Source organism: Diuraphis noxia, unplaced genomic scaffold (genome assembly GCF_037042655.1).
Source record: "Diuraphis noxia isolate RWA-SAM2 unplaced genomic scaffold, SU_Dnox_SAM2 contig0004, whole genome shotgun sequence".
NCBI classification, from domain to species: Eukaryota; Metazoa; Arthropoda; class Insecta; order Hemiptera; family Aphididae; genus Diuraphis; species Diuraphis noxia.
The window spans coordinates 39,851,241-39,869,323 of NW_028301714.1; the positions used below are offsets into that span (position 1 = coordinate 39,851,241).

At 25.7% G+C, this 18,083-nt stretch overlaps 2 protein-coding genes across 5 annotated transcripts; one reads left to right on the forward strand and one right to left on the reverse strand.

The window, feature by feature from the left end:
- The first annotated feature begins 283 nt into the window (after positions 1-283).
- On the forward strand, positions 284-11,963 carry LOC107169293 (WD repeat-containing protein 26). 4 transcript variants are annotated; one of them, XM_089225415.1, is made up of 13 exons: positions 284-510; positions 699-1,051; positions 3,280-3,379; positions 3,647-3,706; positions 4,784-4,920; positions 5,022-5,156; positions 5,860-5,979; positions 6,031-6,187; positions 6,242-6,502; positions 6,592-6,737; positions 6,808-7,016; positions 7,074-7,265; positions 11,626-11,963. In XM_089225415.1, the coding sequence occupies exons 2-13, from the start codon at positions 858-860 to the stop codon at positions 11,634-11,636; spliced, it is 1,722 nt and encodes a 573-aa protein (XP_089081541.1). In that variant the 5' UTR covers positions 284-510; positions 699-857; the 3' UTR covers positions 11,637-11,963. The 4 variants fall into 4 exon arrangements, with proteins under 4 accessions (XP_089081541.1, XP_089081537.1, XP_089081539.1 ...); XM_089225411.1 differs by lacking the exon at positions 11,626-11,963 and adding an exon at positions 10,591-10,713 and having other exon boundaries at positions 285-510; XM_089225413.1 differs by lacking the exon at positions 11,626-11,963 and adding an exon at positions 10,591-10,713 and having other exon boundaries at positions 288-510; positions 6,049-6,187.
- Positions 10,875-16,365, reverse strand: LOC107169299 (acylphosphatase-2). Its single transcript, XM_015519000.2, has 3 exons — positions 16,214-16,365; positions 13,572-13,698; positions 10,875-11,332 (listed from the first exon to the last, which is right to left on the reverse strand). Exons 1-3 carry the CDS (start codon positions 16,278-16,280, stop codon positions 11,218-11,220), a joined length of 309 nt encoding a protein of 102 aa, XP_015374486.1. The 5' UTR covers positions 16,281-16,365; the 3' UTR covers positions 10,875-11,217.
- Positions 16,366-18,083: the final 1,718 nt, after the last annotated feature.

Sequence of the window (18,083 nt, forward strand, 5' to 3'; positions counted from 1 at the left end):
TTAAATCGTGGTTCGTACCTTCGTGGGTGGAGGGTGTAATGGTTTTATCATAGAATTATAATATTGTGACGTCTATTATCCATAAACCAATGGGTGATGGCCGATGGGTGTGTTGGTTATTTACGTTATCAATAACAATGTGACGATAGGAAAATTCAAATCTGAAGTCAGTGAAATTATTTTGAGGTTAAGTAAATCGTTCATCAGTGGATAAAAAAATAATAAATATCATGATAAAGTATTATTTTCTCCTCGACGAGACGACGACTTGTTATTGTTCGTCATCTGGTATAAAATTTGTTGTGTAAAAAAAAAATAAAAAAAAGGAAATTATCATTTAATAATATTTTCCAAGCAAATTCCAAGTTCCAACTATATTAATTAATAGTTTGAGAGTATTTTCATCAAAATTTTAGGGTTTTGAGTTTTATTCGTCCATTAGACTTTAGTTATCCTAGTGTATAGTGATACAACGATTTTTCAAGGACGAAGAAATCCAAAACAACAAAGGTGGGTATGTTTGAAGCGTACTAGCGTAGTAGCGTGTACATTTGTGCGCGCGCGTATGCGTGTTTAGTGTGCGTATGTTTAATGTTTATCTCGCACAGCTGTTGAGGGTAAAAATGAAATAAATAAAAAAAGAATCAGGAATACAATATAATATAATATTATGTTTATTGATGCATTCGTTATTTTAGATTTGATGTGTCGTAGTCCAATAATAGATTTTTATAGAGGAGGGAAAAGCATTTAAATCTTGCCGTCGCGTAGCAAGACTGGCCTCGAGTGGCGATTCTGATGACGGTGGGCTTGTTCCACCACCGCGTAAGAAAAGGCACTTGGATACGGAAGATACCATGTTGCAGCCGAGCAATGGGTGTTTGCAACATAATGGATCGGTGGATCAGCCATCCTCCAGTTCGACCATTAATGGTACGGCCACTGGAAACGGTGATGATCAAGAACAAAGTAATAGCTGTAACATCAAGGGCAGGTCAAGCCAAGAGATTGTTCGGCTCATAGGTCAACATTTGAAGCTTATCGGGCTTAAGTGAGTTCTAATGAGACATTTTTTATTTATTGAATAATTAATTTTATACTACATGCAATATTTAAATTTAGTTTAAATCTTCAGCATAAGATAATATTATATAAAAAATAGTTAAATATATTCTTTTTATAAAATCATATGACATAAAACGATTGGCCTAATGTGTTTAAAATGTTCATTTTAGGGAGACATCTATCAATTAACAGTTTATCTTTGTAGTGTATAATTCAATGGTCCACTATAGGTGTAATATATAATGGACCGCTTATAATATTGAACTTTAATACTATGTTTACTAGTTTACTCTTGTATATTTATTCTTTTTAATGATCTTATTCATGAAATTCATGTATTTTTTTTTCTCTAAATTGCTATAATCTTCAGTATGTGTAAGATAAATAATAAATAATATTGTTGAAAATAAATATGTAGGTATACAGGGTGATTCTTTTAAGTGGGTACACTAATTATCTCAAAAAGGATTTACTATTTTCAAAATATTTTTTTACATGATCTCAAGTTGTTAAAAAACCAACGTTTTTATTAAAAAATTATATTTTTAAATATTTTTTATCCTTATCATTTTTAAAGTTTTTTACTTTTTCGAATGACAACATAGAGTTTTAGTTTCATATTCCATAGCAGAATATTTTTCTAAGTATTTTGATTCATAAAAATCGAATCTAGGACGAGTAGTTTTTGAGTTATAAGTATTTAAAGTTTAGATTGGCAGAGTGGAGTGGTACGGTGTTACCCCGCAAAATGTTTGTCCACTACTCCGCTTGTCTAAACTTTAAATACATATAACTCATAAACTACTCGTCCTAAATTCGATTATTATGAATCAAAATACTTAGAAAAATATTCTGCTTTGGAATATGAAATTAAAACTCTATGTTGTCATTCAAAAAAGTAAAAAACTTAAAAAATTATAAGGATAAAAAATATTTAAAAATATAATTTTTTAATAAAAACGTTGGTTTTTCAACAACTTGAAACCATGTGAAAAAAATATTTTGAAAAAAGTAAATACTTTTCGAAATAATTACCCACTTAAAAGAATCATCCTGTTTAAATACTCTTGTTATTTACTCTCAGACTTAAGTATAGGGTTGCCATTTATTTGAAATTATTAACCCATAACATGAAGTATTTAATAACATTAATATTCTTTTGTTTATTACATTGCACAATTGTACAATTGTTCACACCAACTTGATATCTTGTTTCTTTTATACCCTTTTTTGTCATCAATTCATTATAATAAGTTTTTTGAGAAATCCAAACTTGTACATTGTATTATCAGGGGTTAAAGTGGAGGGAGACGCAGGAGGACTCAGTTTCCTTACCTCTGACGGCGGTTAAAAAGCGTCCCCTTTAACAAATCAGGATTTTATACATTAGACATTATACCTAAAATTATATAAGGAACGCTTAAAACTTTATGGAGACATCAGTCCCCTCTGGAATTTTTCCCCACTTTAACCTCTGTGCATTATATAAACTATCACAGTGGTTGTTGTCATACAAATTAGTCCACAAATAATTGTCACACGTTTGATCTGAACTTCTATTTTCATATGTTAGTTGCTTAATAATTCCGAGTTTATCAGTTATTGAGTTCCCTTTTCAGAACCCACACTGGTAATTCTACATAACCTCTTTAGTCATTGGCTCTGGTTATCCTATAAGTATTTTGAATACCTAATACTTTATATTTTTATTAGTTACCTATTAATAGTTAACAGTTCATCTTGTCTCCTTTATTTTTGTAGGGGTTTAAATGGACTTTTAGAAGGAGTTTTTGATTGAATAATTTGTATTTTTAAATAATATTTGAATCTCAGGCTATTTTTATAGTTCTATGTTTATCCTGGGTGTGTGGGTGAGTGTTTTAACGTTTTGTCCATCATAATATCTAAGTATTATATATATATATAATATACTGGCAATATTGTGACCAAATTAAATAGGTAAGTATTTAATTTGGATGACTTAGATTATCCACTTGTTGAACTAAGTCATATAAAGATTTACTTTGGTTTGAATTTTTTGGCTGATGATAGTAGAATTGTTTTGCTAATAACCAGTATGATTGTATCAACTATAGTTAGGTATAATGAAAATTATAAAAATTAATCCCAATTTGTTAAAAAGTTTATGTATCAAATAAATATTATGAAAAATAATTAACCTCATAATTTACAGTGTTAAAATTTTTATTTTAGTCAAACTGCAGAAGTGTTAATGCAGGAATCTGGGTGCCGTTTAGAACATCCTGCTGCCACTCAATTTCGCCATCATGTAATGGATGGTGAATGGCACAAAGTAAGTATAAACATTAATTATTATCTAGTACCACTTCTTTGATTAAAAACTGTTTTTATCTACTTAAAATATATAACACTATAAAAAATATGCAATTATTATTTTATATATTTTAGTATTAATGTTGTGTTAATTACTACAAACAAAAAACTAGATTAAATGAGAAAATATTACCTATTAATTAAATTTTAAAACATTAGTTGATACTATTTTTATTTAAATTAAGTTAATATTATGTCTATATTGAAAATAATTATAACATTTTAGGTTAATGCAGATTTAAATGAACTTCAAGCTTTAGTAGGCAATTCATGCCAATATTTTTCAGTAAGTATTTTATTATTTATTTGTGTTATGCATTCCAGGCGCGTAGTCAGGGGGGGGGTGTTACAGGTGTAATAAAACCCCCCCCTCAGCCGTGGTATACTTAATATTTTTTTATCAAGATAAAGATGCATCATAAGCACGAATTATCTTAAATCGTGATTTACACTTATTTATCAAAATTAAGTATATTAGTTTATATTACGATATCAATTATGTAAAGCACTAAAGCCGGGATCTGGCATTAATAATTACTATTTTAGACCGTTCTGTGACGTTTTATCGATTACTCGTTTCATGCACGATTTAATATATCTTTTTATGCAGCGTGTAAGAAAACGTTTACAACTTCTTAATTATTGATTATTTGATTGTCATGGTGAAGTATCGTATATCTACGTGAAGTTATCAATTTTGTGTTTATAATTTTTTCAATTAATTTTTAATAACACCCCCCCCCCCCCCTTAGAAATTTCTAGCTATGCGCCTGATGCATTCAGCTTACGTTTTCAAAGAAAATAATTTTATTTTTAAAGACGTTATGTTATAAATTTATATTGTATAAGAATTATATACCATAAAAATCAAATAAATATATATTCAAATAATGTTTAACTTTTATATATGAGTATTTCATATATAACTTATTTACATTATTTATTTTCCATTCTCATTCTTTTTTTATTATTATTTAAAAATATTCCTTATGCCAGGTTTTCTGACCCTTTTAAGTTGATATCTAATACAATTACAGATATTACATCATATATATTACAGATCACACTCCATGCCATCAAATCTAAAATAATTACTCCTTGCAATTAGTACAGCTTATATTATAAAGTGTGCAGTAAACTGGTAGTCTTTTTGTGATAATATTGAACTGTCCCTTCCTATTCATTGCTCTTGATTGTATTTTAAATCTCTGTCATCCATAAAATCATCCAGATAATTTAATTATTTAAATGATTTAATTCTAATTTTACTTACGTGAAATATTTTTGTTTTGTTAAAATAGTAGATATATCTTAAACTTTATTACTTGTAGCTAATGATTTTAATAATATTCATTTTTTTAAGGACATGAAATTTTTGATATGTGAACAAAAGTATTTGGAATATTTAGAGGATGGTAAAGTTTTGGATGCATTACATGTGTTGCGTAATGAGTTGACACCTTTGCAACACAATATTGACAAAGTTCATATTCTTAGCAGGTTTGGACTATTTTAAATCTACAATTGTTTCATTGTTTGTATAATTAATTATTTTGTTTTATTTATTATGTATTCTTAAATGTCTGATCTTATTGTTTTAGCTATATGATGTGTAGTGGACGAGATGAATTAATGAAACGAGCAAATTGGGAAGGAAAAGGACATAAATCTAGAACTCTACTCATGGATATGATTCAACAATTTTTGCCTCCACATATTATGCTACCACCCAAAAGGTAAATATTTGCTTCAATATTATATAGTATGATTTCATTATTTATTGTTCACATGTTTGTGTATGTAAATTTAAAATCTATTTCTAGTGCTTTTTTATTAACCATTCAAAATAATGGTTTAAATGAATACACATGTTTTTAATAAAATATGAAATAAATTAATAAGTGTTTGAATTAAAACTATAAAAGTATACTACATTTCCAATTTCATAATTTCAGTTTACAATTTGAGCAAGGCATATTTTGGGTTTATAATTATTATATACGCATTAAAAAAAAAAATGTATCTGAATCTGTGATGAAATAGAACATATTTTCCAATCTTCAGCCTTGAGGGTTTTTCATTGTCTCTAGTAGTATTTTTGATCAAGTAAAATTTTCTTAAACGATTTGTCACTATATAATAGTATATTATATAACAATAATAACATAAACACAAATAATGGTCTCATTTTTATACTGTAGTATAACATTTTAGATTAAGAGGAGATTTAATATAAGATGATATTTTTATTTTATTTTTAAGGTGATTCATCACTATAAGATTAAATTTAAGGTTTACCTAAATATGTTTTTTTTTAAATTTTATTTATTTCATCAAAAAATGTTCTGTTATTACATTAAGAACAAATTAATTAACTTATACATGTGTATTTTATTACAATTTTGTTATATGCAATTGAATAATTTTCATTTATTTTAGGTTACATATGTTATTGACTCAGGCAGTAGAACTGCAGAGAAATCAATGCTTATTCCATAATACAACATTTGATGATTCCATTGAAACTGTTTCCTTACTTACTGACCATAAGTGTTCATTGTAAGTAATTCGTGTTTTAAAATTATATTATTATTTTGTAGTTGTATAAAGAAATTGTTTTTATTGCAGAGAACAAATTCCATGTGAAACCGTCCAAATACTGACTGAACATTGTGATGAAGTATGGTTCTGTCGGTTCTCGCCTAATGGAAAAAAATTAGCTACTGGTTCAAAAGATGCATCCATTATAATATATGACGTTGATCCAGTATGTTAATATAAAATAATTGCTTGTTACATCTTAACAATTTAATTTTTTCAGGAAACATTAACTGTAGAACAATCGATCACTTTAGATGGCCATTCATATGGAGTTAGTTACCTTTCATGGTCTCCAGATGGCGAACTTCTCATGGCTTGTGGCCCTGAAGACTGTCCCGACTTATGGGTGTGGAATGTTAGCACTGGTGTTTTGAGGTTAAAACTCTCACATTCATCAGATGATTCATTAACTGCCTGTTCTTGGCATAAAGATGGCCAAAAATTTGTCTGTGGGGGAATCCGAGGACAATTTTATCAATGTGTAACTATACATAAATAAATAATCAACGTACATGCATAATGTATTAAGAGTTTCAAAATAATTTCAACTAAATTATAAATAAATTTTAGGATTTGGAAGGTTCTGTATTAGATTCATGGGAAGGTGTTCGTGTAAATTGTCTTTGGTGTCGATCTGATGGAAAAACTGTTCTGGCAGCAGATACACGTCAACGAATTCGTTCATATAATTTTGATGAGCTAAGTGATCAAAATTTGTAAGTAAAGCAAAAAATTACATTTTGTTTGTCTGTTTAAATATGTATTATGTTTAAAATGTTTAAATAGAATACAAGAAGATCATCCTATAATGTCATTCACTGTTAATAAAACTGATCGTCTTGCACTCCTTAATGTTGTATCACAAGGTGTTCATTTATGGGATCTCCAAGATAAGTGTTTAGTTAGAAAATTTCAAGGAGTTACACAGGGCCATTTTTCTATACATAGTTGTTTTGGTGGTGTTAATCATGATTTTATCGCTAGTGGAAGTGAAGGTTTGATACTGTCATAAAATATCATTTATATGTGATAAAAATATAATTTTGTTATAGATAACAAAGTATATTTGTGGCATATTAAGCATGAACTACCAATAGCAACATTAACTGGTCATACACGAGCAGTTACATGTGTTAGTTGGAATCCTGTTTATCATCAAATGCTTGCATCAGTTTCGGATGATTGTACTGTTCGTATTTGGGGACCTGCTGCTAAATATCGTAAACAAAAACCTAATAAAAGTGGTAAGTTTTACATTGATGATTTACTTCGTAATTAAAATTGGTTTCATTTGTTAAAATAAATTAATAAACTAGTCAATGATATGTACAGGGTGATTATTTTATCATTGATCTTATAATATTTATGAATATTTAAATTATTTTAGAATTTTTTAAGGTAATATTAGATGGTATTCACTTGTAATTTTAAAATAACTGTACATTTATAATTTTGTGTTCAAAAAGATAATAGTTTTCATAAATTTATACATTGAACCATTATCCATAAATAAAAATTTTTAATTATAAAAGCTTAAGTAAATGAAGTAGAGAAATACCTCCACATTTTGATATACAATTCTGTTTTAGAGGAATAATCGACTAATGTCTTTGCTTAAAAACATGCAACATAGCTAATTTGTGGCACAAATATTGTGTTCTGCTGAACCTAAGGGGACTCACTGTCAAAAACCAGTTTTTTGCCTTTTTATCTAATCTAAAAAAATGATTAAAAATCATGAAATTAATGAAAGGTCAAAATTTTCAGCAAAAAACTATAGAATAGCTACATTAATTAAATATTACATTTTAAAAATATTCATTAGTCATAACCTATTTAATAATTCAAATCTTTTAATAAACCAAAGTACTAAGACGAATAATATTCTCAGCTTTCATTTCTAAGGCTATGTCAAACAGAATGCGTTATGATGCGTTTTAAAACGGTAAATGGCTCGTTGTAGTGGTGCTTTCACGTGCTTGAATAATGCGTCATTAAACGAATTACAAAATCACGCCATGTGAAAATAACGCTTTCTGTTTGACAGAGCCTTTATATTAAGCGTTTACTTAATTTAATATTGAAGTACCCACAAAATTGTTTCTGCTGAATGCTGCAATGTTGTAAGTTTGTGAGACAGATAACAAATACAGATACCTAATGTATCTTCTTATATTTTAGTCTTGGCACTTATAAATGTTATATTAGACTCTCAATAATAACAGACAACTGGTTAAATTCTAAAATAAGGTATTATTTTTAGCAGCAACGTGTAACTAACTTAATCAAAACAGTTTCTATTGAAAATATGAATACTCATTAAGAAACTCATACTAGCTGGATATTTATTAAGGTTATAAGCCATTTTTTATTATCTAGGCTCAGATTTTATAGTACAAATAATAATAACTAAAATTATGCTTTTAAAAAATAAAAGTTATTGATTTTAATAATTAATTTAAAATAAAAAATGGTTTTTATATTGTTTAACATATTTTGATAAAAAATAATTCATGTATATATTATAAATGTTACCGGAAATATTTACATTTAGGAAATGATAACAGTTCATAGGAAAGTTTAACAATTCCTAATAGCGTAAAAAAATGATATCATTGCCTAGTACATGTTATCATTTCCTAACGATATCAGGCAAAGATGCCATATATTTTTTTTAGATATTTTACTTTAATCTGCCTAATTTAAATATTACTTTTATCAAATATAATTATTAATTACCCTATTATTACCCTTATAAAGAATCAAACGTTGTCAAAAGTTTTTTTTTATCACTTTAAGTTGAGTAATTTAAGCTTTTTTGCATTTTTACAGATATGACTAGGTACACTTTTAATAAAATACATGAATGTTATGCATTATGCAAACATATTATGCGATACCCATGCAATAGCCATGACATTTTCCAATCAACCATTTTATTGATATCAGTAATTTACCACCTGATATTTTTAGAACCCGTACAATATTGATAGTAGTTGCAGTATAATGATTTTTAGCATGTCAGTATGTCACCATATCGTTCTAATAGTTATATTGTAAAGCCAGTCCACATGACTTGCAACATCATAACCACCAATGCTTTCGTGTAGAAAGCAATGCGTGATAACATTGCCTAATAAAATACAGAAATGATGACAATTCCTAGGCAATGATATCATTTTCTTCTACTACTAGGAATTATCATCATTTTCTAGGAATTGTCGTCATTTCCTAAGTTTTCAACATTTCTGGTAACATATACATTAAGCTATGTAAATTTTCTCCAACAAATATCAAGCTTAAGCACATTTACCAACAGTTAACAAACTCATCAATAAAAACAAAATATAAATACAAACATTAATTGAAACTAAGTAAACTGATAAAATAATCATTGATTAGATAGTGTACAGCCATAATTTTCTACTATTTAGGTGGTGCTCTTAAAAATAACTTGCTACTAAATTTGTCCAATCATTTAATAATCATTAATCAACATTTTAAACTAGATTAAAATTTTAACTCAGAAACACAACACCTAAAATAAGAGTAAAAAGTCAAAATATGCCCTTTAAACCCTAAATTGATGAAATATGTCAGATAAAATTTTATACTTACTTTTATTGTGTCATTAAACTTACTTTTAATTATTTTGAATATTCTAAATAATATGTATTTGCTATAAAATCCAAGAGTTGGTTATGATACATATTAAATTTGTGAGAATATAATATCCTAAAAAGGTTAAAGAGAAAATGCCATCGTTTCTATTCATAAATTGACTAACTGGAAACTATGTTGGTATCTTCAGCCAAATTAATAGCCAGCTTGAGAACTTTTTAGAAATCAGGATTTAATCAATACATGTCTGTCCTATACTCCTATTCAAATGAAACATTTGACATAGTAATACATTTATTATTTTAAAATATCCACTTAAGTTCAATTTGTGATATATTCAACATTCATGTTTATTCTTCAAGACTATGATAAGAACAGAATTTACTGTAACATAAATTATAAATTAACTATTTTTTATAGTTAGCAATGATCCATAGTAAACAATATTTTGTATGCCACATTTTATGATAAATATTTACTTATTAATTACTGATATAAACTTATAAAATATAATGTTATTTTACTGAATATTATATTGTGATTATCAACTATTAATTACTATCCGTAGAATATAGATTAATTTATTATTAATCATTATAATATCATATTATATGAAAATTAATTATTAATGGAGAATTATTTTCTTAATGAATTTATCCATTATTTTGTATATGTTAATAATAATTTATTATAATTAAGATAATAATATTATGTTCTTTTTTTAATAGTCCAAAATAAACATTTAATATGAATACTTTTCATAACTTTTACATATTAGAAATATTGTGAATTATAGTTTATAGTTTTCCTCATTTATATAAACCAAATAGATCTCAAATAAAAAAAATATTGTTTATTTTTAAAGAATATTTGGTTTTATATTTTCTCACTCTTAAATCAGTTGATAAAACCTGTTTTAAAATGTATACATTTTTTTTTTTCATGCAGATATAAACAACGATTCTGGGTCACCTTCCAAACATATGTAAAAAAAAAATTAATGAGACTATTTGAAAACAAATATTGTATAGTATATTTTGTTTTGCCATTAATAAACTTTATAATTTAAAATTCTTTTTATATATATTTATTTCATTTAACATCTGTTTTCTTCATATTCTTTTACTTCAAAAATAAGTTTATAGAACACAATGTTAAAAAAATGGTTGCATAATATTACATATAGTGTGTATGAATTGCTATAACAAATAAAGTATAATAAAATAGCAAAATTAAAAATTTGTAAATATTTTTATTTGCAAAATTTCTAGAGTTTAAGATGTGTATTTACAATACTTATTTCATATAATTTTAAATAGTTTGTTATACCAATAGTTTACTTTATTCATTTTTCTAATACATTTTAATGTTTAAGCAATTTGATTTACATTATAAAATATTATGTATTATGTATTTGCCTTTCGAGCTAGTATCGATTTTTAAAAATAATAAATTATGTATAAAAATTTTAACAATATGTGCATGTCTTTTTTTTACACCAATATTTTAGTGTTTTTATATCTCTCCTGTATTTTACAATACCTGCATTAATAAAATATTACTTTCTAAAGATGTTTAAAATCTTATACTAAATCCATTGAACTCCTTCCTCGCCAAATATTCAAAGTTCATTAGATCACATCGCTCAATTTTACTTCCAGGACTTCCTTCGTTTGACAACCATGCGATCCTATAATGAAATATTATTGTTTGTATATACATCTCTTAATGATATATAATTTTACTGATTTAACATAAGTATGTCTACTTAAAAATTATTTGGAATTTTCATATTATTTAGTTTGAGAGCATGTTTAATTTATAAGGCCCCAAAATATTATAAGACCAGGGCCCCATACAACCTTAAGACGGCTCTGCATATGGGCAAACATCACCATAGTACAGTGACATATTATTATAATAAAGCATACTGTAAAACTAATGGAACATGATCTATAATAAACCCCAAACTATTTTATCCAGGTTGCAGGTAGCAAGGTTGTTTAATGTGCACAAAGAAGAGGAGGCATATTTGTCACAATGTCGTGTCTAGTGAGCTCACAATTATATGACTGAAATGCATTCAAAAATAAAAATACCATATTCTTAAGAACATAATATGCTATCAGAAAAATGAACCCAATGTATGTTGAAAACAAAAAAAAAAAACACTCGTCAAAACAAGGACTGATTCTAGATTTTGGTGCATGGACGTTAACTATTTAGTAAATTTAAAATAATTGATTTGTATTATAAAGTATCAAAAAATAAAAACTGTTCTTATCTAATTATAATATTAAATTTGCTTTTCTAGTATACAATTTTTTTAATTTTGTTGCCTTGTTGGTAAATTGTTTTACAAAAAACTTGTTTAACATTTTTATTCTGAGTGGAGCTACGAATATATTGGTTTTATATAAAGAAAGAATTTGTTATGAATTTGAATTAGTGATTCCTAAAAAATCTATAAGATCCCTTTGTGAGCTCGATTTTGGAGTATGAAGCTATTGTGTGGTATCTAGATACCTCTTGCAGTATGAATCTAAAATTTAACCTGTTCAATGCAAGTTTCTTAAATTTTGTAACGTATAAATTAATAATTGATCATCTATCCCAAGACTGTTTTCTGGTTATACTTGGCTTAAAAAGTTAATTTAACTTTTCTGAGATACATTTGATATGTTTATATTGATTCTTCTACATTTTTAAGACAAATTAATTTATCTTAAAAGATCCAACCTTTCATGCCTTTCTCACGTATTTGTGTTTTACATATACCTTTATGGCTTTAAACTTTAAAGGCAACACTAACTATTAAAAAAAAAAAAACACAATAGATAACATAAATTAACTCTATTAGTTTAAATGTTTAGTATGTATTAACTTACAATCCTGTATTGGATATATCCCTTAATGTAATTAAATAAATTATAAATAATGATTTTTTTTTGTATGTAATGGTTGATTGATTCTGAATAAATTTATATTTTTGAAATTTTCAATGGGGTTTCTAGAAACAATTGTGATCTAGTTGAAGGATCAAAAATAAAAAATATTGTATACATTTTCAAAAATAATCAGGAAAACGAAAAAGCAGTTACTAAAAACAAATATTTACCCAAAACTAGTAATTTAAAAATGTATATTGTTTTTGTTTTAATCAAAAATAAGTAATTGTTGAGACTTGAAATTTTCACCATCTATTTATATAAGTATTTTTTAAACATGGTATTATTTCAAATTAATTTTTTAAAATAAAATTTACTGTAAAGCCTTATTAATAAATTTTTAATGTTGAAATTTTAGTCAAAAACTCAATTTATTATACAATTCAAATTTAACACATCTAAAAAGATCAGCTACTCGATGATACACACAACACATAAAACTTACTATAAAGTAGAGTTGCCTGTTAATTTCACTACTATCATATAAATATATATTAAAAATTAAAAAATTTAATTTGTTGGGTCTGATGTCTTAACTCAACGTCATACATTATTATAAATTAATAAATGCCAACAGCTACTCGCAAAATCTCGTAGATATAAATTTTCGAAAAAAAAATGTTTTTGGATGTACTGTGAATTTTGATATCAAAAATATCAATTTTTTTTACAAAAGTTGTATTTTTTACAATAACAAAAACTCATAACTATAAGATCAATGTCTATTTAAAATAGCATTTTGTTTCTCCTGTAAAATTTGGAAAAATCAACTACGAGATATTGCCATGTACCTAGCGGTGTATACATTATTCTATGATGTATAAAATTAAACTTTTTTAGCTTAAATTAATTTAATGTTTAAAAAGTAATGTTTTAGGTATTGCTATACAGGTGTGTTAGGTGTGCCCAGTATAAGTAAGCACGTGAAAATATCAACAATTCAATTTGTATTATTCAGATAGTAGTGACAGTATAACTTACATTTCTTCAACATTTGCTTTTGGTCCTTGCATTTTGCCCATTATAGTACCTCTTTTACTGTTTTTTACCCATCCAACAATATCGAGTTCAGCACTTCGGTCTCTGCAATATTTGGTGAAGTAAACGCCTAAATAACAAAAATAAAATAATAAACATGCATTTATTAAATTCAATCTTTTGTACTTTATTATTTTAACCATAAGAAACTCTACATATTAATTAATTTATATAAAATTAAATAGTAAATCATTGTATTATACTATTATTAAAATTAAATATGAACTTTTTGTAATAATAAATTATTGCTAATATGTTACATTTTTTTTTTATAAATATATTTGTGAAACAATTTATATTTCTACTAATTCTAATAGTAATATAATATGTAACCAACAGAAACTATTTAGATAAAGAAAAAAAAATTTTTTTTGTGAATTGAAAAAAAATCATTTTTAACTACCTTTTTGTTACCAGAAAAATAAGCTGAAACCCTCCATGTCTCAAGAAATCTATTGATATAATTACTACTTAAAATAGTTCAACTATTTAAAAAAAATTAAATTACTAATGAAAATAGATATTAGTTTGTATAAAATAACACTTACAGAAATATTCTGTTGCGTAGAAAGTGTCGTTTTGATCTGATTAACCAAATTGAAAAGATATGAAATTATAATAGTATCAATTTTACCACATGTACCTAAATCATTTTAGTTTTCAAAACATAAGTTAAATTACTAAATAATTCATATTTACTCTAATGATATTTGGCTATAGCTCCTAAAAATATCATGTGCCAACTTAGAAACATTGTTCTTTTTTCACATTTTGGAGATTTTCAGTTAGTTAATTATACATAATGAGAGAGAACGTTTATTTATAAGCTCAAGAATATAATAAAGTACCTATTAATAATAATATTTTTTTATTATTAGGTTGTACTGTTTGTATTGTTCTAAACTCTAGTCTCTATTCTCTTGGAATATTATTTATTGTCAGTTCTAAATTTATTTCAGTAGATAGGACCTAATTATATTATTCCTTAGATTTGTTGTTTTTAATATGTTTTGTATCTGTTATTTGTGGGCAATTTCTTAAAATCCCAATGTATAAATTATTTTTTTTATTTTTAAATTTTATAAGTTTTCAAAGTACAAGAGCGACATACATAATTTTATGTTTTTGGTATATAGCTCTATTTTATAACTTATTGTAAAGCACCTATGAAAAGTTATGTTATACTGTTATAGAGGTATAGTGTTAAGTTTTAAAGCAATTATAATTTCTTTATAATTATAATTGCATTCAAAAAACCTTTATATTGAGGAAAGGAATTTAATTTTGAATTGTTTGTAAAAATCAGCTTATTTGTTCCATGTTTTTTCAATCACGGAACAATAGATACCTAACTACAACTTAATTTTGAATATTTCACAATAATTCCATCAAAATAACATGAAATAAAGCACCATTAATATATCCATATTCTATATGAAACATGATTTTAAACTAAGCAACTATATTTTGCTTGTATGGTATTCAGCATAGTTTTTTCTGCCAATTTTTTTAAAAATTTATTGACATTAGACATTATTACAATTTCGGTTTCTAACATATTTAAGTAAAATAAAGGTAATATTATCACCAGTGCGGATTAATTTTCCAAAGATGGGTGTTAGGAACAATTTGGAGACCTATTATCTAATACTTCAATATAATTTTCTTCCATAAATAAAAGTTTCCAAAACATCCATCTATCTATGTTGGTATATTGATAAAGTTTATTAAGTATACCTGCCTAATTATTGTATAAAGTACTCTTTTTGCAAGTTGCTACATGTATATTATAAAACTAATGAGTATAATATAAACTATAAGTTATTAGTACGATTTAGAAATATTTACACCAAATTATTAATTTTTTAATTATAAAAGTGATTAATGAAATAATAAATTCAAATAACTTGATATTTATGAGATTACTATTACATTTATAATCATCCAATTTTTTAAACTATTTAAAGTTATAGAATTAATTTGTAATTATTTGTCTGATTACACTTAACAAGTTTTATTTAATTCAAATATTTAATAAGTGTAAATAATTAATAACAGATTGTTTTTTAAAATATTTTAGAGCCATTATGATTAGGTACGTATCTATAGTGTCCGTCAAGTTGTAAATTGTGCGGTTTTTTTTATAAATTACCTACGTGGATTAATTGAAGAGGTATAACGTCATATGAGTTTTTATAGTATTTTCCAATGCTGCCACGAGACCCAAATTTGATTCTCTGTGAATCTTTTTACATTATCACGAGAATCACTACCTATCTACCTATTATTATACCTACTTTTATTAAATGTTACTCAATATATTGGTTCTCATTTATCGGTTTCTTCTCATTTAAATGTATCATTTACATATTTTATACTACCGATATTTTTTTATATGAATAGTGAAAACCGAAAATTATTACTATTTCTAACACATACTTAAACATATCTAACCAAAATATTAAAAATATATTTCAATATTTTATACCTTAGCATGGAAAACAAAATTTTTAAATAATTGTTTACTGTCATCAAGATCTAGTTGAGATCAAAAACTGTTAAAAATAAGATAAAAAACTATTTACCTTGTACTTTTCCGTATACTTCAAATTCGACCGAGACGTATGAATGACCTGACTCTAGAAGTGCCATGGTGCATGCCAAAACACGAACTAAGTCTCTGTCAAACGTTTTCTCGATATATTTTCTCTTACCTACCACTTCTATTTTTGACAAGTGATCTATATTAAGCAACACAGATGTTTACCATGTCAATTTCAACTCACCTTGAGCTCCCGAAAATTTCTTAATACGCTTGAAATTCGGTGCCTAAAAATGTTGTACATATTTAAAAGTAGTAGATACATAAACATATATAACTTATAATGTAAACGTAATGCGGAACTAGAAACATTCCGTAAGCCAAGGGTTAAATAATATTACACAATAGTAGGTTAGGTACCTACATATGCACGTATATCAATGTCTTTATTCCAGATCCACTTGACATGGTTAACACTTGTTTAATTAATATAATAGGTACCTATGTTAGATAAATGGGTGTGTGAAGTATAGACATTGAGATTCACACTTACCAAATTTTTTGATTTTAAGAGAGGGATTTATAAATCAATTTAAATTACAAAACAAAAGTCAAATTAGTTATGTGATGTGGAAAAGGAAATTATTAATAAATAACATAGGTAGGCATGTCAGTATGTGTCATAATATGATCCTACTGTTACATTGAAATAACAACTATTCATACCTACATATATATTTTACCAATATTATGGTTTATAATTTATACAATAATTAAAATAGATTTACCTAATGATTTACTTGAAACATATTTTTGGCATTAAGTCAAACAATCAAAGCAGTAAATCTAAATTAAATCGTAAATTCATTGACAATTTCTTAAACAATTGTTTTCGAAACGATTATTTCTTTCGGTGCCAAATTTTCGATAAACTATCTAAAATATTAGTTATTTCCTTACTTGTTTGATTACAAGAGTTATATTAGAAACCATAAGTTGCTTACGGTTATCATTTTGAAGCTCCTAGTCCAATTGAAGACATCAGCAAAAATAATATTTTATTACTTAAGTACTTATATTAACATAATATATAAGTCAATCTAAGAAATGTTATGTACTCATTAATATTAATAATGTCGTAAACTAATAACCTTAATTGTTGATGCTATACCAATAAAAAAAAATTATTTTTATTATATTAATATAATAAATCAACTACAGATGTATTATCAGAAAATTAAAAAAATTCATAATAATTTAAGATTGTAACAATAAAATTTTTTTTAAATTTAATTTGTTTAAAATGTTTGTATAAACTTATTATACGAGAGAAAGCCTCCGATTTTTTAGTAGGGTAATTTCTAGAACTAAATGTCTAAATTGGATCTAATTGATTAATGGGAAGGGGTAGGGGGTCAAAAGTAGCGGCATTTTTAATTTGTGCCCAAAAAAACTCCCAAAAAATATGTGCATGTAATTTGCACCACATCTAAAAATTAATTTTGGTAATTTGTGTCACTTTAAAATAACCAAACAATTTGTTTTAACAGATTAACATAGGTATTGTATTTTTAATAATCGATCAATTGAGTAATTGAGTTAATTCGAATATAGTTACATTTCTATTAGAACGTTAGATATTTAAAATGTACACAAGTAAAATAAATAATTCTATAAGAATACAATATACTTTATGTATATTAAATAAATACAATATTGTTTATTAATGAAACATATAAAAATCAGTCATAAAAAATAGATTATGAAAATAATTTAAAAAAATATACGCCGATGTTTAATAGATAATAAAAAAAAAAAATAATAATAATAATAGTAAATTCCAACAATCGAAGAAAGTGCGGCACAAATAACATACTCCATTTCGTTTTCTGTTGTGACTCAAATTACTAAAG